This window comes from Schistocerca gregaria, chromosome 8, assembly GCF_023897955.1.
Source record: "Schistocerca gregaria isolate iqSchGreg1 chromosome 8, iqSchGreg1.2, whole genome shotgun sequence".
Taxonomy (NCBI): Eukaryota; Metazoa; Arthropoda; class Insecta; order Orthoptera; family Acrididae; genus Schistocerca; species Schistocerca gregaria.
In genome coordinates, this window is record NC_064927.1 from 221878167 (window position 1) to 221906101 (window position 27935).

General features: G+C 44.3%; 1 protein-coding gene across 1 annotated transcript in view; it reads right to left on the reverse strand.

Annotated features, from left to right (window-relative positions):
• The window catches only part of LOC126285407 (mucin-17), a 326011-nt gene that overhangs the window by 257105 nt on the left and 40971 nt on the right, over positions 1–27935 (reverse strand). The window contains exon 2 of the mRNA XM_049984757.1: positions 15399–15594. Coding sequence (XP_049840714.1) covers positions 15399–15594 — 196 coding nt within the window. The remainder of the gene's footprint in view (positions 1–15398; positions 15595–27935) is intronic.

Consider the following 27935-nt stretch of genomic DNA (forward strand, 5'->3'; position numbering starts at 1 on the left):
AAAATGTTCAAGTAGATGTCTTCTTCAACGGGAACAGAAATGTATAGAAGGATAAAACTGCTTAAAATCTGTTCTCATTTATTTTTTTAACTCCTGGGAAAAGAAGCTCGAAATTCATAATCCTGACTTTTGTGCAAATCTGGCATGGCTGTTTCATAAGAAATACACGTACTCTGTGGGGTAAGAGCAGTAAACGTTTACAGGAGTGACGGAATATGCAGGGATCGCGATTGAATTTACATCGACAGTACATTGTGATGGACAATAGGGGAAAAAGAATGTTGACAGTGATACCCAAGTACCAGCCAGAGATTCGGCTTACTCGTCAGCTAACCTGATCCGCTGTTTAGCTGCACTCAAGTGAAATGAAACGACTGCCCTTAGCACCGAAAAGCTCGTCGCCTCCTACGGTCGTACTAGTGACAGCCACATGGGAGGACATTATTTGGAACTCGGTCTTGATCGTCGGCTAACCGGGTGCGCTGGCCAGCTCTGGAGGGTAGTCAGCTAGAGACAGAGCGACACACCAGTAAGCCAGTAACAGCTGGATGTGAGCAAGGCGCAGATCGCGAAGCAGCTGCAACTTTCAGGGCACCGTCCAGCGGCGTATTGCGAAGCGCTCGCGTTCACGCTCCACTTACCCACACCCCCTCTGGCTGAGCTCCGCCGTGTGCCGGGCGCGACAGCCTCCGTGCTCACGCACGCTGAATGGCCGAGGCGGCTTTTATATGATAATGCGCGGTTCCAGCATCGACTCAGCCAGCCGGCTAACTGTTATTGTCGTACTTCAGCTGATTTACGGACCCCAATTTACATGGATCGGCGGTGATGAGATGCGCCCGTCGTGCAGGCGGGGTCAACGTCTGGGCATTTATTAATGTTAAGCACAAATAAGGCGATCTTAAAAATTAATCTACATCAGAATAAACATACTAATGAGGCGCTGGCACCCATTGTTTTATGTCAGAGCACAGATTCCCACATCCTACATCCACTCCCCTTTCGCCCTACTACTTCCAACACAAATTAAAAAAATAACACTTCAGTTAGCTATGTTCACATTTTTTACTGCAATGGATGCAATGACCTAAGTTCCCTATGTTTGTCACATTTGAGATCACCATTAGACAACACAGGTCTCGTTTTCATATCGTCCTCTGTTATTTTTTTTATTTGGAATTCTCTCCCTTTCCCAATCTGTGCCTGTACTACATCTGTAATGATTTAGCCGTCGACGGGATGTTAAGCGTTAAGGTTCCTTCTTTCTAGTGCTAACGGGTGTGGACAGCTATTTACCTTAATTTGCGACTCTTGCATGGCACCGCGCTATATCTTAAATCGTTGCAAACATATGACTTGAGCACTGATTACGGTGCCCTCAAGGACGCCTTCCACAACGGTTTCTGCTCCACGTCTTCACTTCCTGAAGTACGTCCCTGTTCACAGAACTCATTTAGCTAAGAGTTCAAAACCGCTAAAGTAGCGCCAGCACCTCACAACCATTGGTGTCACATTCGCCAAAACCTTCGCCATCAAATGTGTGCGCTTCAGTTTACTTTCACACTCTCCTCTGTGAAAGTCAACACGGATATTAACACCAGAAAGGTCTTGCGAAACTCGGCTCGCTGTGTTGTTCCATGAAATAAAGAGAGCTGTAGACATCGGCGCCAAGGCTGACGCCGTGTTCTTCGGCTTCAGCAAAACACAAGATAAAATTTCGCATTGTCGTTTAGTGAAAAGAAGATCAAGGTTACCGAGTATCTGGCCAGCTTTGTCACTGGATTCAAGATTTCCTTACACACAGAACTTAACACGTCGCATTTAACAAAACTAAATTGACAGACGTAAAGGTAATTTCAGGAGTACCTCAAAAAAACGTTACTGTTTACAATATACAACGTGGTTCCGTGATGATATTACAAACTTTCATGGAATGATGGAGAAGGATAATGTAACGATTTGAAATAGGGAACACGGTCCGGAAACGACCATGTCGAAAGTTATGAGCGAAAATCGTTCTGATTTCTCTGACAGTATAGTACAGAGTTATTATAATTAAACTTCCGCTAATTGAGCCAGTGTAGACGGAGAACTATTTACCGTATGGGTACCCTACTTTATATGAATTATGTTCAGGCTGTGAGCTGCAGGAAATTGTTTATTGGTTGTGTTAGTATCAAGATTTGCCGTTAAACGCTGATACTGGGACGGCGATGTGGATTTGAAACACAAGCATCAATGTCCATTATATTTACCTACAGTCAACATAGGTCGGGATAAGGGAACAGGGCTTTACTCGTATAGCTATTTTATCAAAACAACAGCAATAGTGCTTCTACTCTTTTCGAGTATCGACACGTTAAAGGAATACGGAGAGGTACCCTTTCTGCATAGGGGTTGAAGAAACATGATTCGGTAGTTCGATTTGGGAATTGCTCCTGTGAGAGGCTGACGGCTAATTGCGCCACATATTTCTGAAGTTGTAACTGTCGCCGTGGCTGAGAAATCTGGGTGCAAAGTGCGATCTTCAAGCAGTGCAGACCCTGTGTCACGATAGCTGAACATTCCACGGCCCGCCGTTCGAAAAGTGCTGGGAGCAATTGTGAACTGGTATGCTGGCTGTAGAGAATGCAGATGGTCGTCACATTCAGCAGTGTTTGCAACACGGAACATAGACGTGGTAAGCAATTAACAGATGTTACCATCTCATGTGGAAATTGAAATGTCTTACTTCCAATGCTCTCCTTCTCTTCCACAAGTCCTTACAGATGATCGCACGAAGTTTTATTATTCTACTATCACCCGTTTCTCGTGGAGGCCCTCTAGAGTAGCGAAAGTTTAGTTATAACCACGCTGTAAACGTACCCGTACTGTTGTTAGCAGTCTTGTAGGGTAGGGAATAATCAGAGGTGCTAGTGCACACCAAAACAAGAAAAAAGGCCTAGTAAACATTAGCTCTAAAATGAATATCTTAATAGCTAGCAGTACTTGTACATTTTCGCAACAGTGACATACATCTCTTGTACTGAACAAGCGCCCATAGCTCTTAAGGTATGAATGTTAAAGCTCATGTTTAGTACAAAATCTTTCTTGTTTTGGTCCGTCCTACGACCTCTGAAAGTTACCTATTCTACAACCTTAGAAATAACAGTACCGGTACATGTATCAGAACGGTTTTCGCTTATAAATTACAACTCGGTCGTTTCCGGACCATGGTATCTTAACCGCACTCTGGTACATCTATCCCTCTCTGTAACATCATCACGGAATCACCCAGTACACAGCTGATGTAGTGGACACCGTCGGAAACTGCATGAGACTGTTTGCAGATGGTCTGCTGGAAGTTAGCATACTCAGAAGACAATAGCGAACTGCGGAAAAAGCCTCAGAGTTTCGATTATTGGCCCACGCATTGGCAGCGGACCATAATAATGAATAAATGTAATATATTGCACATAAATATGCGAAGAAATCCGCAACAGTACGATTACACTATCGGAGACAAATCAGTTGAAACAGTAAATACTTATAAACTATCTAGGAAGAACGTCGGGTGGTGTGACCACATAAAAGATACAGCAGTGAAAGCAGATACCAGGCTGGATTCATAGGAAGTTTCTCAAGGAAATGTAATTCACCCACGCAAGAAATGGCTCAGAAAACATTATATATGTATGGAGAAGATGGAAGAGGGCCACCCCCTAGGATTGTCAGTAGTCACGCTTCTTCCGAAGTAAGAGTGATTTCAGGTGTGCCGCAGGGGAGTGTCATAGGACCGTTGCTATTCACAATATACATAAATGACCTGGTGGATGACATCGGAAGTTCACTGAGGCTTTTTGCAGATGATGCTGTGGTGTATCGAGAGGTTGCAACAATGGAAAATTGTACTGAAATGCAGGAGGATCTGCAGCGAATTGACGCATGGTGCACGGAATGGCAATTGAATCTCAATGTAGCGAAGTGTAATGTGATGCGAATACATAGAAAGATAGGTCCCTTATCATTTAGCTACAAAATAGCAGGTCAGCAACTGGAAGCAGTTAATTCCATAAATTATCTGGGAGTACTCATTAGGAGTGATTTAAAATGGAATGATCATATAAAGTTGATCGTCGGTAAAGCAGATGCCAGACTGAGATTCATTGGAAGAATCCTAAGGAAATGCAATCCGACAACAAAGGAAGTAGGTTACAGTACGCTTGTTCGCCCAATGCTTGAATACTGCTCAGCAGTGTGGGATCCGCACCAGGTAGGGTTGATAGAAGAGATAGAGAAGATCCAACGGAGAGCAGCGCGCTTCGTTACAGGATAATTTAGTAATTGCGAAAGCGTTACGGAGATGATAGATAAACTCCAGTGGAAGACTCTGCAGGAGAGACGCTCAGTAGCTCGGTACGGGCTTTTGTTGAAGTTTCGAGAACATACCTTCACCGAAGAGTCAAGCAGTATATTGCTCCCTCCTACGTATATCTCGCGAAGAGACCATGAGGATAAAATCAGAGAGATTAGAGCCCACACAGAAGCATACCGACAATCCTTCTTTCCACGTACAATACGAGACTGGAATAGAAGGGAGAACCGATAGAGGTACTCAGGGTACCCTCCGCCACACACCGTCAGGTGGCTTGCGGAGTACGGATGTAGATGTAGATGTAGACAAAAAATTTCAAACTTCTGTAAAAATGAAGAAAGGTAGGAGGTAATACGTAGTCCACAGAGATTTCTTTGGTGATTCGGTACTCGTTCCTCTTTAGACAGACGGCTGGAGACGCCCAGTTGAATGCGTTATCCAGTTATTTACTTGAAATTTTTTAGGAAGAAGGATTAGGGTTCAACGATCCGTCGACAAGGAGGTCATTAGAGACGGGCACAAGCTGAAATCTCTTAGGAGCGTCCGTTACAGCCACACGGTCCAGCATACGAACCTAGTTTCCTCGGCTCTTCCTAATCTCGTTCGTACCATCACCCTCTTCCTCCCTCCTCCTCAAGTGTTCCCTCCATGAAGTTATGTTAAAACAGAAGCAACCGCTTACATCTCCTCAAAAGTCAGGGGACAAACAACTACCCTTTCTAGATATGCTAGTAACGAGGGCGAGGGCTGTTGAAAACCTGCGACACAAGGTGTATCGGAAACCGATACACGGGGACCGATACCTATATAAACTATCAAATCACCACCCGAGCCAGAAAAGAGGCATGATTAATATGCTCGTAACACAAGCAAGACGAATATGTGAGCCACAACACGTCAGACACGAGATGCAACACCTGTGAAGTGTTCTGAGGAGCAATGGGTACTCCACCAGTTGCATAAGAAACGGCACAGAATCTAACACTCGTCTGAGAGTCATGTAGGAAAAGGGAAATGTCAGGTGTTTCCTTTAGTTTAGAAATCGAGTTGAACTCACGAGCGCTACGGTCAGGGGAGTGGAGTAGGTGGTATAGCACATAGCGTCCCTGTCACTCAAACAAATTAGTAACAGCTTGCACTGTACGTGCTTGAGCATTGACCTGCAAAATGGTGGTCAGATCCTGCAGAAAGTGTCACAACTTTTGTCTCTATGCTGTTCATTTCTGGAACACAACCTACTACCAGCTTAGTGACAGAAGTGATGACACTTTCTGCAGGACCTGGCCATCATTTTGCAGGACAATGTTCAAGCACGTAGAGTGCAAGCTGTTACTGATTTGTTTGACTGATGGGGCTGCTATGTGCTATACCACCTACTGCACTACCCTGACTTAAGCCCTCGTAAGTTCAACTCGATTTCTAAACTGAAGGAAACACTTCATGGCATTCGCTTCAAAACTGCTAAAAATTCGTCGGGCAATAGACCGCGCCTCTCGAACTGTTAATACAACTGTCACTGCTAAGAGTATCCTACGACTTCCACATCGCTGGAAACGGGTTATACACAAAGCTGGTGACTACTTTAAAGGTAAGTAAAACTTTGAAGCAAGTATCTGTTTTGTACGAGCTGTAAATAAATAGTTGCCACTATTAAAGTTCCAACCCACGTACAATGTGCGGCCATGAGCTCGACTCCAATTCACCACCAGCAAATAGGGTGAAGCTTTGACTCTGCCAGCCGCTTGTGGCGGTGAAACGTCAGACAAATTATCAAACTAACGACGGCCGAAGAACCCGTGTCAGAAGCCAATAGTCAGTCTGCCAAAAAGTGGACACGAAAGACTTAACAGTTTTGTAAATAGAGTTTAGTCTGCTGTCGAAGGCCGGATCCCCTGCCCAGGTAGACCCTCTGCCAAACAGTAGTCCTAATCGCAGCTGTAGGTTTTCCATCAGAACATCGATTACAGAGCAGCAGCTGCAAAAGAACAGATGACGGTTTGCGTGTCGCTATAAACCGCTAACTGGTTGTCCCATTCCTTTGGGTAATCAAGTTCGTGAGGGAGCATGAGGCGGAGCAGCAACAAAAGCCGTTTCCCAGATTTCTCCAAATCACGGTACTCGGGCCTCAAGCACCTCACTACTGCCAGCACGAGAACGAGAAACCCGCTGCGTCATCTGTACTTATAAATGGAATGCAGATCTTGTTACTCCTACCTACATTCTGTGGTTGTACTGAAGTAGTAATCAGTTTCACCCCCACGGACACAGTATATTTCATGCCTGTTTGACGCTTATTACATGGCGTCTTTGTACATTCTTCCAGACCCTCCCTCATCGGCGGAGCTAGTTGCTATATACTGTATACTACTGTGATGTTGTGTTAGTTTCGTGTTTATCCCGTCTACGATAATTTATTCACTATTTTCTTCATAGCAGATTAACCACATTTCCATTTTCTCATTCAGTATTAGGTCTACTCCTACTTTTGTCCCTACGTAAAGTTGTAAAACTACTGTAGGCTACTGCAGACTTCCACATGTAAGTGTAGATAGTTTTCCTAATAGCCTTGGTCAGTTACGATCATGACCGCGTTACCTCTGCGTTAAGTGTATTGCAGACGTATCAGGCGTACCTCATTTCGATCGCTTTGGTTGCTCATGCGATCAGTGTCTTCCTATATTCTCCTAGAAACCGGAATCTAGAAACTGAGTGAGGACATATAAAGGGCCGCGTCGCTATGGAACATTTTTGCTCTACATACTTATCCTCCTGTCTGTTATTTAAAAATAAACAGTATTTATACCAAATTGAAATTGTCAATGTTTTATTCAGGTTTTTTCGAAAATTTTTGATTTTTAACGTGAAACAGATGGATGTTGTAGCAAGAATAAAAAAAGCAATACCGATTTATTACATAGCGATAGGAAACGCAACTCCCACCGAACAAAGGTAAAATTAAAAACACTGCAAAATAGATCAAAATTGCTTCAATATTTCGTCGAGCTCATATAGAACATGCTTCTATTATTTATAAACAATGTTTGCATCTATCAAAAACAAGAGGAAGCTCTTGCCTTCATCATGACCAACACGTTCTATCGAATACAGAACAACAACAGAATTTTTTTTGTATATTTGCATGTAAAGCGTACTCGCACCAAAAGTAATTGCTTTGGTTACAAAAAAATGTAGAAAACACGTGATCATCTAATTTTTATTACATTTAAAACGCAGTTCATATTTTTTAAGGCTACAAAATACACAAATGACTAACAATGAACACTGTGCAGTTCTCATTACGTGCAAAACAAACAAACAAAAAAACAAAGAGAAGACAGATCTTCGGATTTTTCATGATACCACGATCGTACATTCACGAAAAATCCGAAGAGCCGCCAGCACCAGCAACAGGGGGCCAAAAAGTTCTGAAAATGACTTGTAGATAAGCGGAAACCGGTTAATAAAGAAATATTATTGCGATCTCGACTGTTCATTTTTAAATACAGAAGGAAAAGTCAGTTTGGCGATGGAGGAAAATTGCATTTTATAAGTAATACAAATTAGCTGATAGCGTAACCTATGCGCTTGTATGTACCCCAAGTAATTATTTTTGATGTAAGTACAGCTTACATACACAGAAACAAGAAAAATGTATATAATGATTGTTATTTTGTACTAAATGTTCTTCATTATTATCAAAGGTAAGAGTTTCGTGTTATTATTGACAAATGCGAAACAACAAAACAAAAATGAGTTACGGAAACATGTTTTATATAAGTTCGACGTACTGAAGCGATGTCTGATATACTTTCGTTCTGCGTTTTTTCATATTTTGCCTTTAGTTGGAGAAATTGCATTTTATAGCGCTATATGGTAAATATGCATCGTTTTGTTTATTTTCTCTGCAAAATCACTCTGTTTCACGTTACAAATCAACAGTTTTCGAATAAAACCTGAGTTAATCATTGAAAATTTCAGTTTTGCTATAAATACTGGTTATTCGAAGTAACAGAGAGGAGGGTAACTATGTCCTGTAGGTTACCTGACCCTTTTAGACCCTCGCTCTGTTTTCAGACAATTCAGTGCCTTCAGCTTTTTGGGATCGCGTATGTACGAGGGTTATTCGGAAAGAAAATAACGATCCGTCGCCAAATGGAAACTACAGTGAAAATCTGATGAAGCTTTGTAGAGATGTGTTGGGCACTGTTTCTAGTACGCCCGTCGATCGCATCATGTCGTACTTTTCAGTTCTGAGCTGACAGTGAGAACATAAAGATAGCTATAAATTAGCGTCTCCCGCCAAGTATGAGGACCTGGCGAAAGATTTAGCCTGAAGCTATGCAATCCACATAACGTAACTGTCACGGGGTTCGTTCTACACGACAATTTTCGGTCGCACTCTGCAGGGGTAATGAAGATGCTCCTGCAGCGTTTTCGATGAGAGGGGTTTGATCACCCACAATACAGCCCGTTATTGGCTACCCTTGAGGTTCATCTCTGCTCAAATGAAGACAATATTTTGATACAGACAACCAGCTGCATTCCAGAGTAGAAAATTGCCGAAAAGTACTGGCGGTTGTCTTCTATAACGAGGGAACTGAAAAGCTGGTGCAACAATACGACAGATGTCTAAGACTGAGCGGCAACTGTGTAGAGAAGTAGCTGGAAGTTGTAGCTAACCGTTGCAAATAAAACAGTTTTGATTTTCGATGTGGTTTCCATTTCATGACCTACCGTTCCTTTTTTTTCCGAATAGCCTTCGTAAAAAAAGCGATCTTTATGAGGAAGCCCCCAATAGGTACACACCTAATGTACAGGTAATCCTAGTACGACCTTCGCTGATCAAAGCTGCCAGAAAAACTATCGGAGTGTACTCTTACTTATGGTAGTCTACGGTTGCCTGTAGTAGTTGTGTAGAAAAGGGTTGCGCAGGATAGCCGAGCGTGGGTTGCCGCCTAAAACCAGTTTTCGGACTGAAGACCACAACAACAGCGACGACAACATACGAAGTGATTCGGATTATATGCTAGTAATAGCGAGCTGGGAACTGTGTCCCGAGTCCTATCCCAGGCGCGGCTTAATATTCCACAAGTGCGCATCTTACTTACGAGGTGGCAGAACGGAAGCGTGTCAGAGGCTTTTAGCTGCTACTCAGTCCGGTAACTGTTTGCAAAGCAAACGGGCCTACTTTAGGAGACGCTGCGAGTTGAGGGCGTGCTGTGGTGACCTGGAAGCAGGAGCCTGGTCGCAAAGGCGAGGCGACGTCGTCGTACCGCCAGGGGCGACGGTTCCGCTGCGCTGCGCTGGCAGCCCGACTCAGGTGCGGCCCGGAGCGCTGCCAATTCCGAGAGCGAAAGGAGTTTTCGTAAGAGGCGCTGGCGCGGTATAGCGCGGTACTTGGTCCGCCACTGAGCTCTCGATAACGGCAGGTCTTTTCTAATACTCGTAGCTGGGCGCCGTGGGGTCCGGTGTTTACAGCGTTCTGCTGTGACAAGAGAGAGGCCGTCTCTGAAGAGTTACGGCTATATTTGCCCGACGAGCCGAAGCGGACATTGTAAACTACACTGTTTTGTAGTATTGTAGAATACGATACACACAACTTGTTTGCAACATAGTACACACGTACATTTCATTTTCTTAATTTACCTTTTAATCTTTGCGCCGTCTTTTAATTTTTTGCACTGATATTTCCCTATTTTTATAATCTATCTGTAATCTGTTTTTCATTTATTCAGCAAAATGAGAAAGTAATAATGTTCAAAATGGTTCAAATGGCTCTGAGCACTATGGGTTCTGAGCACTTCTGAGGTCATCAGTCCCTTAGAACGTAGAACTACTTACACCTAACTAACCTAAGGACATCGCAAACATCCATGCCCCTGCGATCATAGTAGTCGTGGGGTTCCGAACTGAAGCGCCTAGAACCGCTCGGCCACCTCGGACGGCGGTAATAATGTAGATCAGTAATAATCGTGCCTGATATAATGCTTCAGTAATAAGCGTGCCTGATATAATGCTTTGTTAACGTCACTTAAGTGATGGAATTTTCATAAAAAGACGTCAGTTTTGTAAGCAACGTATTTACTGGAAGGATGAACATATTAATCAGATTTTTCATGCGTGGGTCCACAACCTAGACGTAATTTCTCTATGTTCAAATCACTTTAGACGTTCGCCGCAGGCTGTCAAATTCTCTATACATCATGACCTCTATTGCGAGGTTACGCTGAAAAGTAGTGCCTCCGAATTTCTTATAGGCGGCCGCTGTGGCCGAGCGGTACTAGGGCCTTCAGTCTGGAACCGCGCTGCTGCTGCAGTCGCAGGTTCGAATCCTGCCTCGGGCATGGATGTGTGTGATGTCCTTAGGTTAGTTACGTTTAAGTAGTTCTAAGAGTAGGGGACTGATGACCTCAGATGTTAAGTCCCATATTGCTTAGAGCCATTTGAACAATTTTTTTGAATTTCTTATGTGAAAACTCTTAAAGGTGTTTAAACAAAATAGACTTTACTACGACAAAAAGGGATTCCAGACAATGGCTGCGAGAAGGCATTAATTTCAATAAATGAGGAGGGTTGAAAATTTGTGCCGCACGACGATTCGAACCCGGGTCTCCCGTGTACTAGGCAGATGCTCTGACCACCCAGGAGGGAATCAGTGTACCCCAACTGTCTGCGTCTGGTGTAAATCGTGAAAGAGTGCGGACGTGTTTCAAATATCTGCGACGGGTGTAATTGAGGCGGAACGTGGGGATCAGCCCGATATTCACCTAGCGGGATGTGGAAAACCGCCTAAAAACCACATCCAGGCTCGCCGGCACACCAACCTTCGTTGATAATAAGCCGGGCGGATTCGATTCGGGGCCGGCGCGCCTACCCAAGTCCAGGAAGCAACGCGTTAGCGCTGTAAGCTACCCTGGCGGGTCAACAAAATCATCTATCAAATAATATGATTATTTATATTGTTTCAAAAGTCAGCAACTTTGCATAAAAGACAGCGAATATTTACTTTAGAGCACCTACATAACAAGATGAACCGATTCCAAAATAGTTTCAAACATCGTACTCGGGAGTAAAATGATGCAAATCTCCTTCCAGACGCCCACATTTATGCACACTAATTCCAGAATGTTCTTCTGAAAAGAAAGTGATGTTATTTCCCATCTTTCACCTTTCCCACACAGTGCTCTGTGCCTCACATCCTCGCGGTCCGCGGGACGTTAATTCATATTACTCCTATTGTATCTACAATCCCAGAGACATTGTGCATAAACTAAACCCACTTGCATAGCGGCGTCACAACTGAAGGAGCCCTCTGTCACGGTCACCACGATGAAAGCCTCTTGTAGTCGAGCGGTCTAAGGCGCTGCAATCATGAACTGTGCGGCTGGTCCCGGAGGAGGTTCGAGTCCTCCCTCGGGCACGGGTGTGTGTGTTTGTCCTTAGGATAATTTAGGTTCAGTAGTGTAGAAGCTTAGGGACTGATGACCTTAGCAGTTAAGTCCCATAAGACTTCACACACATTTGATTTTGAAAGCCTCTTGAAACGGTGCCCCATTACTGTGAAGCTCTCACAAAGCTAGAATTGTTTTCCACCACAAAACGTGTTCTCTGCGTCACTAAAACAGAGTGTTGTTGCACATCTGTGCAGCAAGATGTCGCTCGAAGGTTGAGAAGATGTTACGAAACTAGAAATGAATTGCATGGCGCGTAGTTGAGAGCCACCGAACTAGTTTAGGAGAACAGGCTGCGCTGGTCATTTTTCCTAGACGACGCTGTCTGTTTCATCTACGACTCGGAGAGTTACCGTTGGCTACGTGCCACTAGACTACCTCTAAGATGCCGTCCCACAGAATTCTGCTTTCTCAAAAGGGCTTCAGTTCGTGAAACATTCGTAGCGATGAGCGTCCGTGGGCATGATTACCTAACGAAACACCTACGTCTAACGAAATACCTACATCTCATGTATAAATTAATTAGAGAAACTAGAAATTGAATTCCGTCAGCATCTGCGACGTCTTCCAGCCAAAAAACGAACTAAAATTTATTTCCGTACACACACGTGTGCACCGTAATTACGGCATCCTTCTCACTGACCGGCTACAAATTACCAGTACTAGGTCGGTGAATTTTGAAGAATTGAAAAGTGAAACCTTAAGTACTCTGTTGTAATAAACGAATATTTTAGTTTAGAACTCAAATGTCTGGTTGTGAAGCCGCACGTGACTAAATTATCCCCCAGTAGTTAAACAGCGATTTACGAGTATATGTACAGGGATTTCAGCAGTTAAGTGAGGCGGATATAGTGGAAAAATGGTGTTTGGTAGAGGAAGAAAGCGAAAACGGAGCGGTCAAGAAACAAGTTATCGAAGCATAGAAATACGTTGAGCTGTTACAAGACTATGCGCAACAAAATTCGATCGCCTACACCAGTCTTGACTCACTGGAAAAAGAGAATCGCCGTCAGGCAAAAGAAATGAATGGAAAGGAGAGATAGACAGTAAACTAAAAGCAAGTAATTTTGTAAATAGTTACTGGCATTCAGCGAATAACGCGTAACTAATGCAATGAGCTTTCAAATGTAACTGATAGGAAGTTTTCTTAATATAGTAAATACCAGTTTCCGATAAAAGCATACGTTTTTTCCAGTTATCTGCACAGTCTCGAGTCCGCATTAACCAGGAAACTTGGTAACTTGCTCGATTTGAGCTCGTAAAGCGCAGCGAAGTCAAGAGTCCAAATTTTTTCATCCTCAGATGTGAAAAAAAGCATATTCATCGGCACCGCACCCCATTTTTCCATGTAAGCACAAGAACCACTAAGTTTTGTCGATCGTTAAAGCGTGTTGGGCATTTTAATTTCGTTATTGGACCAAGTAGAGACGTTAGCCTTTTCAGTAGATAAAGTAGGTGTCATTCAGTAAGGAAGAACAATAACAGACAGAAACAACACTGTACATCATCCCGCTACACAACCCATAGGATATAGCCAAGACGTTTCTCCATATTACTTTTTCTTCCAGGAGTGGTTGTTTAGTGAGATACGCAGGAGAACTTCTGCGGGACTTGTAAGGTAGGAAACAGACGATGGCAGAATTTTATAAAGCATATTTTTATTGTCTGGGGTGAGCGTGAGTGCTGTAATCGTTAGATTGGCTTAGATTTTCCAACACGGTCACAATTGGGTTTTTAGATAACCGGTTTCGAGCGTCTCAGACTGCCAGCCTCTGTCCAATGCGCTGCACAATGGCACTGCAAGGTTCTGTGGAGCACATGAATCTGTGGATCCATAACTGCGATTGAGTCGTAAAATACAAAACCATGCTAACTGAACCTGTGAAAGTGTGTCGTTAACCGTAAGTCGATAAGAACATTGCAACGAAAGGCAAGCACCAGGGTTCGAATCTAATCTTACAGGGCTTTCAGAACTGCTCACACTCCATAACAGAGTAAAGCTGCAGTTACACCTGCGTGCCTTGCGTCTAATCGCCGTGCGTTTGTGCTTGCTCCGAACGTAAGCAGAGACATGCGTGTACGTGGAAACGTTTTTATCCGCTTGTTTGCATGAGTCGTTCCATTAACACCTAGAGGGAAGCACACATGCTAATCCGGTATGCAGCTACCGGTTAAGTGCGCCCATGTGGCTGGCCAGTGAGAAGTGAGTCTGTTCATCAAAGCCAGCCAGCAATGTTGCCCTCTAAAGGCAGGCTGATTAAAGTTGCACAGGAGTAAACGCACCTCGGCAGAGTTATTTCGGAAACCTCTGTCCGCACCCTTTACAAGGCACACTGATCACCCAAAACATTGTGACTACAGTCCACGGCGACGCTGGATGACGCCTGGTGGCGTTGCAGCAACGTGACGCGATAACAAAAGTATGTAAGTGGAGCAGGCACGGACGGGGTACCACCCTAACGAAGATATGGGCTGCAAATGGGGAAATCCATTGAAATAACTGACACTGGCAAAGGGAAATTATTATTAGGTAGAGCCTGTGAACGAGTACCCCGAAAACGGAGAAGCTGGCGAATGTTCACGTGCTACTGTCGTGAGCATCTACGGGAAGAGGTAGAAGCACAGCAAAAATACCATTAGGTGTTGTGTGGTTGAACGTCCACGACTTTTCTTATACCGTGTGGTTCGGAGGCTTGTCTGCTCTCTAAAGTAGGAGAGGTGGTGATCTGTGGCATCCTTCCCGAAAGAGCGAAGTGCTGGTGTACGCACAAGAGTTTCGGAGCACATTGTTGAACTTGGAGCTCCGCAACACCACGTATTCACATGTTGACCCAACGATATCGACAATTACGATTGCAGTGGAGACGGGACCATCGGGTTTCGATCAATGGAAACGTGTCGGCTCTTCAGTTGAATCGCAGTTTTGCTACACTAGGTCGATGCTCTTCTCCACAAACCCCTTCCTCAAGGTGAACGGCGGCTCAAAACGTGGAGTGCGCAACGGCCGAAGGCAAGTGGGGCAATTTGTGCTATGGGAGATATTCTCTTGCGCTTGCATAAGACCTGTGGCGGTACTCGAAGACGCGCTAACAGCTACGAACCACTTGCAACCCTTCATGCTTGATAGCTTCTGCGATGGCGATGTCATCATTCAGCAGTAGAACTGTCCATATCCCGTAGCCAGAACTGTGCTACAGTGGTTTTAGGGGCGTCATAGTGAACTCACGTTGACGTCCCGGCGACCAGATCCGCCTGATGCAAATCCTATGGAATTCATCTGGATCACTATCGGCCGCCATCACTGCATATGTAAATCAGTGGCCCATTATTTACACGAATTACATGCCCTGTCATAGACGTCTAATTCCACATACCTCCACAAACCTACCAAAAACTCTCCTACCAACAAACTTTCGGATCCCTGATAGGCATGATCAGTGACGTATTTCGTTCCAAAGACGAACAAACAAGCTATTAAGCTGGCGCTCATAATGTTTTGGCCCATCAATGTAATTACTGAGGCGGGTTTGGCAAGCGGAGAGGTTGAGTGGCGGCGTTTCTGCCGTTCGTAGAGCGTCTTTGGGAGTACTTACCGACAGCGGAGATGGAGTAGTTGGCCGGTGGACGCAGTACGTTGCGCGCCCAGGCGGAACGCACCACCTCTAGCGCGCATGCGCCGGCAGACACGAGCAGCACGCCCGGAGACACGTAGCCCTGGAACTGTAGCTGCCGCATCGCCTCCAGCAGCGACGCGTTCCAGAAGCACTTCAGGTTTGCCTCCAGGAAACCCTGTAACAATAACCCGACAACTAAGCACAACCGAGGCTGGAAAACTCACATCGACGAACTTCATCCAGCTGAAATTCATAAACTCTCGACGAACGCTCGTTGTACTCGTGACAACTGCTATTCCGTCGGAAAAACTAGAGTGGTTATAAAATTTTAATTACCTCCTTGACAAAAAATAAATTTAGGGAATTAATTAATAAATCAGCGCACACTACGCTGCAGAGTGAAAATCTCATTCTGGAAACATCCCCCAGGCTGTGGCTCAGCCATGTTCCGCAATATCCTTTCTTCTAAGAGTGCTAGTTCTGAAAGGTTAGCAGGAGAGCTTCTGTGAAGATTGGAAGGTAGGAGACGAGGTACTGGCGGAAGTAAAGCTGTGAGGACGGGACGTGAGTCGTGCTTGGGTAGCTCAGATGGTAGATCACTTGCCCGCGAAAGGCAAAGACCCCGTGTTCGAGTCTCGGTCCGGCACACAATCAATTCTTTCTTTGTCTGCTTGCAGTCACATATCTGCGTTACTGATGTACACTGCTTTCCCGCTGAGGAATTAAGAAAAAAAAGATGGCGCACCCATCTCCACTCTTTCAATGTGCTGCGTCATTGTAGAGTCTATAGAGATTTGCAAATTGCAAATTTAATGCCAAACTCCGAAACTTTTTCGTACCTTTGGCAGTGCGACACGCAGCATTAGAAAAATTTGCTGCCGCACAAAATATTTTGGTAATCAATGAAAGGAAAAACGTTTCAGTGAGTCCCATAGTTTTCAAGATATGAGATGCTACTTTCGATGCTGTTTCCCGGAAAGGAAAATGACTCCCTTTTTAAGAAAAAAGTTAGCATTGCTCTGGCCCTAACTAAAATTAAGGCAACATATTTAACAAGCGTAGACATACTATAGAGGCCTCTACCACCGATTAATTTCAGATTTTTTACGTGGTTTTTGTATGAGATAGAGACTTTAAAGCGATATTATATTGCTGTGCAGAACGAAGTGCACTGACGACCGTCTGTGGACAATGCTTGCGACAGCGTCGTAATTTTGGAACTTAAATGATGCAGTCCAACTAATTTAAATGGAACTACAAAAACTCAACGTTTCTGCCATCGCACGCCTCTGCTCGGTCCCACTGACCACTGGATAACAAAGTGTGTTGTTGTTGTTGTTGTTGGGCCGGCCAGAGTGGCCGAGCGGTTCTAGGCGCTACGGTCGCAGGTTCGAATCCTGCCTCGGGCATGAATGTGTGTGATGTCCTTAGGTTAGTTAGGTTTAAGTAGTTCTAGCGGGCTGATGACCTCAGACGTTAAGTCTCATAGTGCTCAGAGCCATTTGAACCATTTGTTGTTGTTGTTGTTGATGTTGTTGTCGTCTTTGTGGAGGTGGTGGGGTGGTGGTTTTCAATCCTAAGACTGGTGTGATGCGGCTCTCTACGCTACTCTGAACTGCTGAAGGCTCTTCATCTCTTAACAACTACTGCAACCTACATTTGTTTGAACCTGTTTATTGTATTCGTTTCTTGGTCTCTCCCCCCTCCTCCTCCCCCAAAAACCCTCCAATACTAAACTTATCATTCCTTGACGTCTCAGAATATATCCCATCAATTGATTCCAACTTTTAGTGAAGCTATGCCACAAATCTCTTTTCTAAATAATTCCAATCAGTAGCTTCTCAAGAGTTACGCGAGCTACCGATGTGATCTTCAGCCTTCTCCAATAGCAACAGATTCCAAAAGCTTCTACTCTCTTCTTGTCTGAACTACTTATCATTCACGTTTCACTTATGTACAGGTCTACACACCAGACAAATACCTTCATAAGAGAATTTATAACCCTTAAATTTATACTCGATGTTAACAAACTTATCTTCTTACAACTGCCAGTCTACATTTAATATCTCCTCTACTTCGAGTGTCATAAATTTTTTACTGCTCAAGTAGCAAAATTCATCTATTACTGTCAAGTTTCCTAATCTGATTTCCTCAGCATCACCTGATTTAATACCGACAACATTGCATTAATCTTGTTTTATTTTTGCTGATGTTCATCTTATATACTCCTTTCAAGACGCCGTATATTCTGTTTAACTGGTGTTGCAAGTCCTTCGCTGTCTCTGACACAATTACAATGTCATCGACAAACATCAGAGTTTTTATTTCTTATCCCCGCACTTTAATTTGTTTTTCGATTTTTTCTTGGATTTACTTTATTGCTTGCTCAATATACAGACTCAATAACGTAGGCTGCAACCTTATCTCACCGCCTTCACAACGGGCGCTTCCCATGACCTTCGGCTCTTGTATCTGCCGTCTGGTTTCTGCACAACTTGTAAATAACATTTCCCTGCCTGTATTTTACCGCTGATATCCTCTGAATTCCAAATCGTATAATCCAGTCAACATTACCGAGCGAGGTGGCGCTGTGGTTAGCACACTGGACACGACGGTTGAAACACGCGTCCGGCAATTCTGATGTAGGTTTTCCTGATTTTCCTATATCGCTTGAGGCAAATACCGTGATGGATCCTTTGAAAGGACACAGCCGATTTCCTTTCCCATCCTTCTCAAATCCGAACTTGTGCTCCGTCTCTAATGACCTCGTTTTCAACGGGACGTTAAAGACGAATCTCCTCATCCTCTGGTCAATGCTGTCAAAAGCTTCATATAAGCCTGCAACTGCTATGAACATAGGTTTGCGTTTCTTTGATCTGTCTTCTAAGACAGTGTTAGGGTGAATATTGCCTCGGGTATTCGTACATTTCTCCGGAAGCCAAATTGATTTTCTCCGAGGTCGGCATTTACCAGTTTTTCCATTCCTCTGCAAACGATTCGTGTCAATATTTTGCAACTATGCAGTTGTAGGACAGGGCCGGCCAGCAAGTCTGAACAAGTTCGGAGCTGTTGCACATGTGCAACTTCCAGGCCACAATGTGCACATTTACCAGGCGTGTAAACAGGGGAAACGGAACGGTCACCGCCCATTTAGTGTATGTCTGTAAGCACAGACTTTATTCATTAGCTGGGATACACTGTACCTAGAGAATTCTCGTGGTCTTTTTAGTGTACAATGCAATCACGGGAAGGCATCATGTTAATCCATCGTCCTATCAACGGTTCTAAAACAAAACTTAAGAAAAAATGGTGCATAAATATGCCGGACTGGTTTTACGCCCGCGTTAGGTACCTAAATACCCGTCACGGCGAGGGTGTCAAACATGCCTCTCAATAATCAAAGGATAATTTTGAAGCATGTAAGTATACCTTGAACAACCAGTTAAATACCATATTTTTCGCATAACGATGTTCGCCTATGTAGCAAGGAGCAGAGTTAGTAAATAACAATTTTAAATTAGAAAATGAAAGAAATTCGAAACATGTTTATCATTGGTGATGAGAAACGATAAAGTTAATGTCCGGCACAAGAGCACAGCACGTTGACAAACGCGAGTAACTGCGAAGATTTTCCTCATCAACAGTCAATCGAAACCTTGATTTATTCAATACCATAATGGAAAAAAATAAGACATATTGCTTCATCAACGGAACAGAGAAAGCAACGAAGTCGTAGCCTTATTTATTTACTGCCTGTGGGCTGTGCACATCGCCGGACATAACACTTATATCTCGTGTCACTGTTTGTTTGGAAACGTAAACTTCTTTAAACCTGCTAACGTTCGTGGGACATAAAACTTCGTCGGCATCAAGGAGACAGTCTTTTACACACTTCCCTTCGGAAAACTGTTTCTCAGATCTTACTGTTCTTAATGTAATTTTGAAACTCTGCCCGCAGTACAGATATACTGCCACTGTTATCCTGGAAACTGAAAACAGTACTCTGTACAGTAAAACAGAAACGAAAGTAAAACAAGAAAAGAAAAGTTCAAGAGGATGGAAATGCTTAAAAATGCAACCAGTCACTTTTTGAATAGGTATTTATTATTCCACGGACCGGTTTTCGAACCTTTCCAGGTTCATCTTCAGATGGTTTTCTGGAAGTTACATCACTATTTCTAGCATAATTCTGTGTGTTGACTGTGTAACAAAAAGATGGAACATGCTTTAATGTATCGCTATGACTATTGTTTATCTGTCGATATGGAGGCAAATTTAGTTTTTTACTTACTGCAATAGTATGGGCGGCTTTTTTCGTTAGTGTCTGTCTGTCTTCCTCCATTTTGATGGCCAGCTGGTACATTATTTCACACACTTTTACACAGTCTCTATCCATTTACATTGTGAAACCGAAACTTTGCCAGCATCCAGTATGTCCTATACAATTGTTCCTTGTAACAAAGATCTTAACAAAAGGTGTGGCATAGGGCTACTTTGTTCAGAGATGTAATTGATCTTGTTTACATGTATTAAAGTCAATATAAGGGCAAATATTTGAATCAGACTGCCACAAAATAAAATAAATAAATGAATGAATTACTACAAGAACAAACTTCAAGTGATCTAATGACTTGTTTCTATTCGTATATCAACGTGTAAGACAGTCAGTATATGAACAAATATTTTAATCAAGATTGGCATTAACATGTTTGCCCAGGAATAGAATAATACAGAGTTACAGTATTTGCAATGAGATACAGCTGCTTCTATGACCATGACCTTTATATTTAAATTTAAAACAATAAGAAACCTGCAAATGAATTGTTGTCTTATTTCTGTTTTTGCATTAACGTGGTCTGGAATATTCGTAAGAGTACATTCTGTTTATTTTAGCTAAAGGTAACATGTGTAAAAGTTTGTAATGGACTAAAGCTGTTTGTATGACCGAACACTTTATATTTAAAACCAAGAACAAAAGTTCGAATGAACTGTTCTTACAAGAATGTTATCTGAAATCTTAGTAAAGGCAGATTCTGTTTGTTTCAGCTAGAGCTAATACTGATTTATATTAACAGTAGAGGGATTTACCATTTAGAATAGCACAGGTCTTATTCTGTGGTAGGATATTTACATCGACACCAGTGTAGTTAGGATGTAAGAAGAGGGATAGGGCCAGGGGCAGAGGAGGGGTTGAGTGTGGCAAGAGGGTGTGGGGTTGGTTGATTAGTTACTTGTTTTGAACTAGTAAGTCTTCGAAGTTCTAAAGGAAAAGTTTGTTTCTCAGCCAGTTTGGGCAGATGTGCCCAACACAATCATTATGCAAGCAACATAGAACAAAATCTCCAAATACTCCATTTTGCCAACAAAGGCACGATACTTGATCTTCTTGAAGAAACTGAAATGTTTGTCTACACAAAAACAGCAGCTGACTACTTGTATGTATTGTATTGTATGTTAACCGGAGGGCTAGAAACGACAGAGTGGCTCCTTCCCCGCCGCAGCCGCAGTGATCCATTTCATCCCTCCACCGCCCACACCGAACCACTCTTTCAAGGTTATTGTGCGGTTCGGACCCGGTGCCGCCCTCCCCCCCCTCCCCCCCCCCCCCCCTCCAGAGAACGTCTCACACCAAACAAGTGCAACCCCTACGTTTGCGTGGTAGGTAGAGGAATGGTGGTGTACGAGTACGCAGAGAACTTGTTTGCGCAACAATCGCCGACATAGTGTAGCTGAGGCGGAGAAAGAAGAACCGACCCGCATTCAACGATGCAGGTGGAAAACCGCCTAAAAACCATCCACAGACTGGCCGGATCACGGGATCTCGACACAAGTCCACCAGGAGGATTCGAGCCTGGCACCAGGCGCTCCTTCCCAGTCCAGAAAGCCAGGCGTCAGACCGAACGGCTAACCGGACGGGCTAGCTACTTACTCAATAATGAAGCATTACGCACTCACTGACGAACATTATGCTACAAATAGTGATGGAACTTATAGAAAACCATCTGAAAATGAACCTGAAAAGGATCTAAAATCGGTTCACGGAATAATGAATAACTATTGAAAAAAGTGGCTGGTTGCACTTTTACTAATTTGCAGTCAATTAACAATCACGAGTTCTAAGAGCTCAAGGGGCATCAATTACTGTTACGTACATTAAAATCCTATTGATATGCCTCATACATTTTCTTAAGAGCACTTTAAAAAATGGTCCAAATGGGTCTAAGCACTGTGTGACTTAACATCTGAGGTCATCAGTCCCCTAGACTTAGAACTGCTTAAACCTAACTAACCTAAGGACATCACACACATCCATGCCCGAGGCAGGATTCGAACCTGCGACCGTAGCGGTCGCGCGGTTCCAGACTGAAGTGACTAGAACCGCTCGGCCACAGCGGCCGGCTAAGCGCACTTACTTTGGCTTGCTGTTCTTCACTGTTCAGACACCTACACTCGTCTTTATGAATTTAGTTGTAGTCTTTCAACTGTCAACGCCATGGCCGCCTATTACTCGGCACACAGATCTCCCGTACTTTGCTTTTTTGAAGTACTCGGCATTTCTCAGCACGTCTGACATACGGCTACAGAAGCCAGAGGGACGCAACACTGGGTCTCCTAGGGTACTCCTTAAACAAGGGAGCGGAACGGTCACCGCTCATTCGGTGAGGTGTGCGCACTTCCGCGCCTCTGCACAGTGTGCTTTGTGCAGGCCCTGGTGTAGGCGCTACAAAACGAGGAGCCACTGCGTAAAGAAAGACAGACGGAAAGTGTACTGCGGGTAGCCTGCGGGCGTTCGTGACGTGTGCGGCTGCCGGCTGCTGCCTCGTGCCTCAGCTGTCGAGAGGCGCACAATACGTGGCGAGCCTCTATAGCAGCGCCAAACGGCACGTATTGTCCGCGGAACAACAAGTGCCTCCACCACCACCACCACCACCACCAGTACTTTACTCTTCTGTAGAGTCGGGGCCGCGCGAAATGTTCCGCTTAAGCGCGCGCGCTTTCACCCGTTATCGCCTCGTGCCATCCCAAGTAAAGCGGTCTCGGCCACAAAACTGCACGCCACTTTTTCTTTGTTCTCGTCATGGGTGCCTCAGAGCAGGTCGACGTCTCGGAATGCGGTGCTACCGCCATATTTAGTCCAGTGTCAAGGAGGCAGAGCAAATGCGCGAAAGAAAAGGAAAGAGAGAGAGAGAGAGAGAGAGAGAGAGAGAGATAGGAGCGATTTCGAATGTGGTGTAGTACCAACGGAGTATATTTACATCCACAGTTCGCAAGCCAATTTGTGGTGTGTGGCGGATGGTACCTCTGGCCTTTCCTGTTCCATTACGAATGGTGCGTGGGAGGAACAACCGTCGGTATGCCTGCGTATCAACTTTAATTTGGCTCCCCCCCCCCCCCCCCCCCAAAATGGCTCTGAGCACTATGGGACTTAATATCTGAGGTCATCAGTCCCCTAGACTTAGAAACTACTTAAATTAAACCTAACTAACCTGAGGACATCACACACATCCATGCCCGAGGCAGGATTGGAACCTGCGACCGTAGCAGCAGTGCGGTTCCGGACTGAAGCGCCTAGAACCGCTCGGCCACATTGGCCGGCTGACTTTCCCCTCTTGATCACTTTGTACATCTGTGTGGAATGATTTGTGCTATAGAAATTTTAACAGTATGAGTCGCTTATATTAATACTAATTGAAATACAGAATTATGCAAGAATCGGTCTGACGACTGTTTCGTGAGTCAGTTTTATTTTTACTTTTTATGAGTCATATTTACTTAGGATTCTCCCAGTGAATCGCGGCCTGGCATTTGATTTCGTATTGTGCCGAGTCGAACGCCACAACTATTTCCCTTACGCTACAGATCTTGGTGAGCAGTGTGTTGGCCTGCTGCCACTAGAGGCACTTTGATTTTTCACGTACCATTGAACTAGTAAACGTCTAACTTGCCCTACCACAAAAACGGCTTCCATCCCTGTGTCGCATGAGAGCACGTTGCAGTACGTGCATTGCCGTTCGTCGTGGTCACCCATCCTTCTAAGAACAATGTCATGCCTTGTGTAATCGCGTGTGGCAATCAGCTATAACCTAAAACAATAAATGTGAAACTTGCGGTGCTAAAGAATACTTTATGTGACCTAGCACCAGTACATATAAACTCTCACTACACCTCCATCTCTTTCACTAAATCATTCACAAATGTCTATAATTTCAGCCTTGTTTCATGCAATTTAGAGTGTCGTATTCGCTTCTGCAGATGTGGTTGGCGTCATAAAAGTACCCCTACGGATTTTTGGCTTTTCAATGGCAGAAGAAAGTTTTTAACGCGCTGCTTCCTGGACCCGCGAAGGCGCGCCGGCTCCGGATCGAATCCGCCCGGCGGATTAGCGACGGTGGCCGGTGGGCCAGCCAGCCTGGCTGTGGTTTTTAGGTGGTTTTCCACATCCTCCTAGGTGAATACCGGGCTGGTCCCCACGTCCAACCTCAGTTACACGACTCCCACACATTTGAAACACATTCACACTATTTCACGATTTATAGTAGACGGAGGCAGCTGGGGTGCACTAATTCCGTCCCAGAGGTATGAGGTGCCGGCAGGAAGGGAATCCGGCCACCCCTTAAAATTAACCATGCCCAATCCGTACTTAATTAACCCTGTGCACAATGCGGGATAAAGGCTATAGCAAAAGAAACTGTTTGTAAAATTCAACTCTTACACAGAATGGTCCATACGTGTAACGTAGTTGTATTACTATAACGGTGACCGCTGTGGCTGAGCAGTTGTCGGCGCTGCAGTCCGGAACCGCGCTGCTGCTACAGACGCAGGTTCGAATCCTGCCTCGGGCATGGATATGTGTGATATCCTTAGGTTAGTAAGGTTTAAGTGTTTCTACGTCTAGGGGACTGATGACTTCAGATGTTAAGTCCCATAGTGCTCAGAGCCATTAATATAACCTATCTATATTAACTTCCGTTTAGTCAGCTCTTAAGTGTTATCGTTTTTTAAACGAGTTGCTTCCTCCAGCGGTTCAAAGTATTTATTTTATAACACAGGTTACGTGATTGAGCCTGTAGTTCACTCAAGCTGCATTGAAATTTTGTTGTTATTGCTTTTGTGTGAAAGAGCTGTTGTGTAAGTTATTGCATAGGAATTTATTTAGACGTATACATGGGTAGTTCCGTGTTCTGTGGGAACTTAGTGCGTCAGTTCTCTGATGATGGTAGTAATAGTAGGTCAAGGGCGTTACAGCCCTCAATGTGTACGGTCGTCAACCGCTCTATCAGGTTGTTCCCCACACGGCATTCGGAGGACAACGGTTCAATGCCGCGTCCGGCCATCCTGATTTAGGTTTTGCGTGATTTCCCAAAATCGCTCCAGCAAATTCTGGGATGGTTCGTTTGAAGGGGCACGGCCGACTTCCCGTCCTTCCATAATCCGACTGGACCAATGACCTCGCTGTCTGGTCTCCTCCCCCAAAACAACCCAACCCAACAATGCGCCGTATCACCGGAAAGCAGTTGTTCGCTGTTGGTTTGAAGAACATTCTAGACAGTTCGAGCGAAATATTTGGCCACCAAGAGCATCCGACATGAAACCTAGTGAACATTTATGGGACATAACCGAAAGGTCAGTTCGTGCACAAAATAGTGCACCGGCAACATTTTCGCTATTATGGACGGCTATAGATGCAGCATGGCTCATTATTTCTGCAGGGGGAAAAGCAGTTGTCTCATGACTTCTGTCACCTCAGTCTAGATGCTGTGAGTTTTCCTTTTCTTTCCATACATGTGTAAATAATGTGTAATAGTTGCGTTTAATTACTTTGTTTGATGAAGTTAGCTTTTTTTCAGTATTGCTTTATTTTAATGAGGTTAGGCCTATAATTATTTGTATTTTAAGAAAAGTAAAAAAATAATAATTGTAATATTTGCATACTGATTCTATTGAGCACTGAAAGAGTGTTCTCCTACATATCAGGTGATCAGATTGCACACAGGTGTCAGGTGACGAGATTCCGCCAGGACCTCGAGTAACGTGTTGTCCTGGATGAGCTCAAGTAAACATCGCAACTGACAACAAAAGCACAAATATGAAATAGCTCCACTGGCGGTGTACATACCCTGAATATGTTCCTAATGAAGTATCATATCTGCCTCTGCAGACATCGAGTTATTCCTGTATTAGCCTACATATGACACCATTACCTGTACATAAGCTTAGTCTTTAAGTAGTTACAGGCTGTCATATCGCTTGTGAGTTTTTAAAAAGAAAAATCTGGTAAAGAATTATTAAAAATTTATGTAAAATGTTTTTAGAAATTTTCTAAAATGATATAAAAATGCTTGTCTATAAATTACGTTTTATGTTTTTTTTTCAAATGTGTGTGAAATCTTATGGGACTTAACTGATAAGGTCATCAGTCCCTAAGTTTACACACTTCTTAACGTAAATTATCCTAAGGACAAACACACACACCCATGCCCGAAGGAGGACTCGAACCTCCGCTGGGACCAGCCGCACAGTCCATGACTGCAGCGCCTTAGACCGCTCGGTACGTTTTATGAATGTGGCGCATCTTTTTCCAGCAGACGCAGAATATGTTGTAATTACGTGGAGTAATAGGTGTACACCCTAATCTGATGTGACATGACTGTATCGATTTGTACTGCCACTGCACACCTGATTATATATCACTAAGAATGTCTACGTTATGATCTGTCAGTTGAATAGTTATGATGAATGTGAGCACTTGTAATCGGTACAATAACGTGTATGTACATAGGAACTATTTTAAAACTGAGCTGCCGACTTCTGGAGTTGCTCACGATACCAACGTGGACATACATTGTGTATCACCACTTACTGTACTGATGAAGGAGATTATGAAATGATGTAAACATAGGTATTTTTGTATTCCAAGTGTTAGACATTTTGGAACTAATTATGTGAGCCGTTATGTTAGCAGATGTATCCTAGCAATTTCGGTCCCATCTTTTGCATATCTGAAGATGGCAGCAGCAGAGTATTGCCGAAACTGGTCATCTGTATGAATAAATGAGTTTAGCGATCTTGACAGTTGAGAATTTATTCAGTGTACATAATACTACTGATCCACCCCCCCCCCCCAATAATGTCAGAATTGTATAAAAATAATTTGAAATTTGGTTCATGGTTCAGTTTCTTACGTTTAAGGTGAAGCTGCCGGCACAGCATTTTTGTTTTAGATTTTTTGCATATTCTCAATCATGTCGTATTGGATACACGATTAAGTTTTTTCCCCCTCTGCATATACCAGCTCGGCGTCAGGTTTGGACAAAACTGTTCTCCACATGTAACCACATTCCATGGAATATATTGCCCCGCACTGCCTGGATATGGTAAGTCTCATTGCCCGGCTCTGAGGTTCTTACGAAATGAGCACCAATATTGCGGGGAGCTCCCCTTGGTGAGACGTGCTTCCCAATCGGAATCGCGAGCGCCCCCTCTACGGAATACAGAGCATGGCGCGTGGCAGGGAGCGCAAGCACGCGGATTACCCGGGCAGACGCTGCGGGGGCGGCGGCGGGGGCGTGGCGGCACATCAAAGGCGGAGCGCCGCCTCCCACTGCGGTTCCAGCTCCATCTCCAGCTCCAGCTACAGAGAAAGTTGATTCACGGCGAGCGGCCCGCTGGTCAATGAAAGCGCCGCGGCCCCGTTACGCGGCCTACGTCAGCCTCTGCGCGAACCTGCTGCCCAGCTGACCATTATGTCTTCTACACAATTCACAAGTCTCGGCCAGATCAAAGGCGGTGGGGGCGCACTGCCTTAAGGGCCCGGCAGGAAACTAGATTGGCTAAACCATAGAAAAAGGAAGAAGGCAAATTCTGTATCTATCCACATACTCTCGCACCCCAGTGTACAGTGAATGACAGAGGATTCAAAGTACAAATACACTTCCAGAAAAAAAAAAAATTGTGCACCTGGGAAGAAGACATCGATTTCGATCTGATGATGGCTCCTTTTAATAGGGAATGCTTACAGCTAGAAGGCTCAATGTGGTGTGAACGTGTGAAGGCAACTAGAACTTAGAACTACTTAAACCTAACCAACCGAAGGACATCACACACATCCATGCCCGAGGCAGGATCCGAACCTGCGACCGTAGCGGTCGCTCTGCTCCAGACTGTAGCGCCTAGAACCGCACGGCCACTCCGGCCGGCCCTCCCACATACATCTCACGGAATGATTACCACGAGAAATTAGAACAAATGCAAAGGCTTATCGACAATCATTCCTCCCACGCGGTATTCGCGAGTTGAGAAGCGGTACTTGAAGTGCCCTCCACCACTCAATGTCAGGTGGCTTGCGGAGAATGATTTAGATTCAGAGGAATTTAACTTCTAATGCGAACAGCTCTGTTTTTATCTCCAGCAGAAACTCGTGTACTGTATGTTACATAGTACATAGGGCGAGATGGCACAAAAGTAACGCTCTAAACTCGCTTTCGGGAGGAGGGTGGTTCAATTCCCCGTACTTTC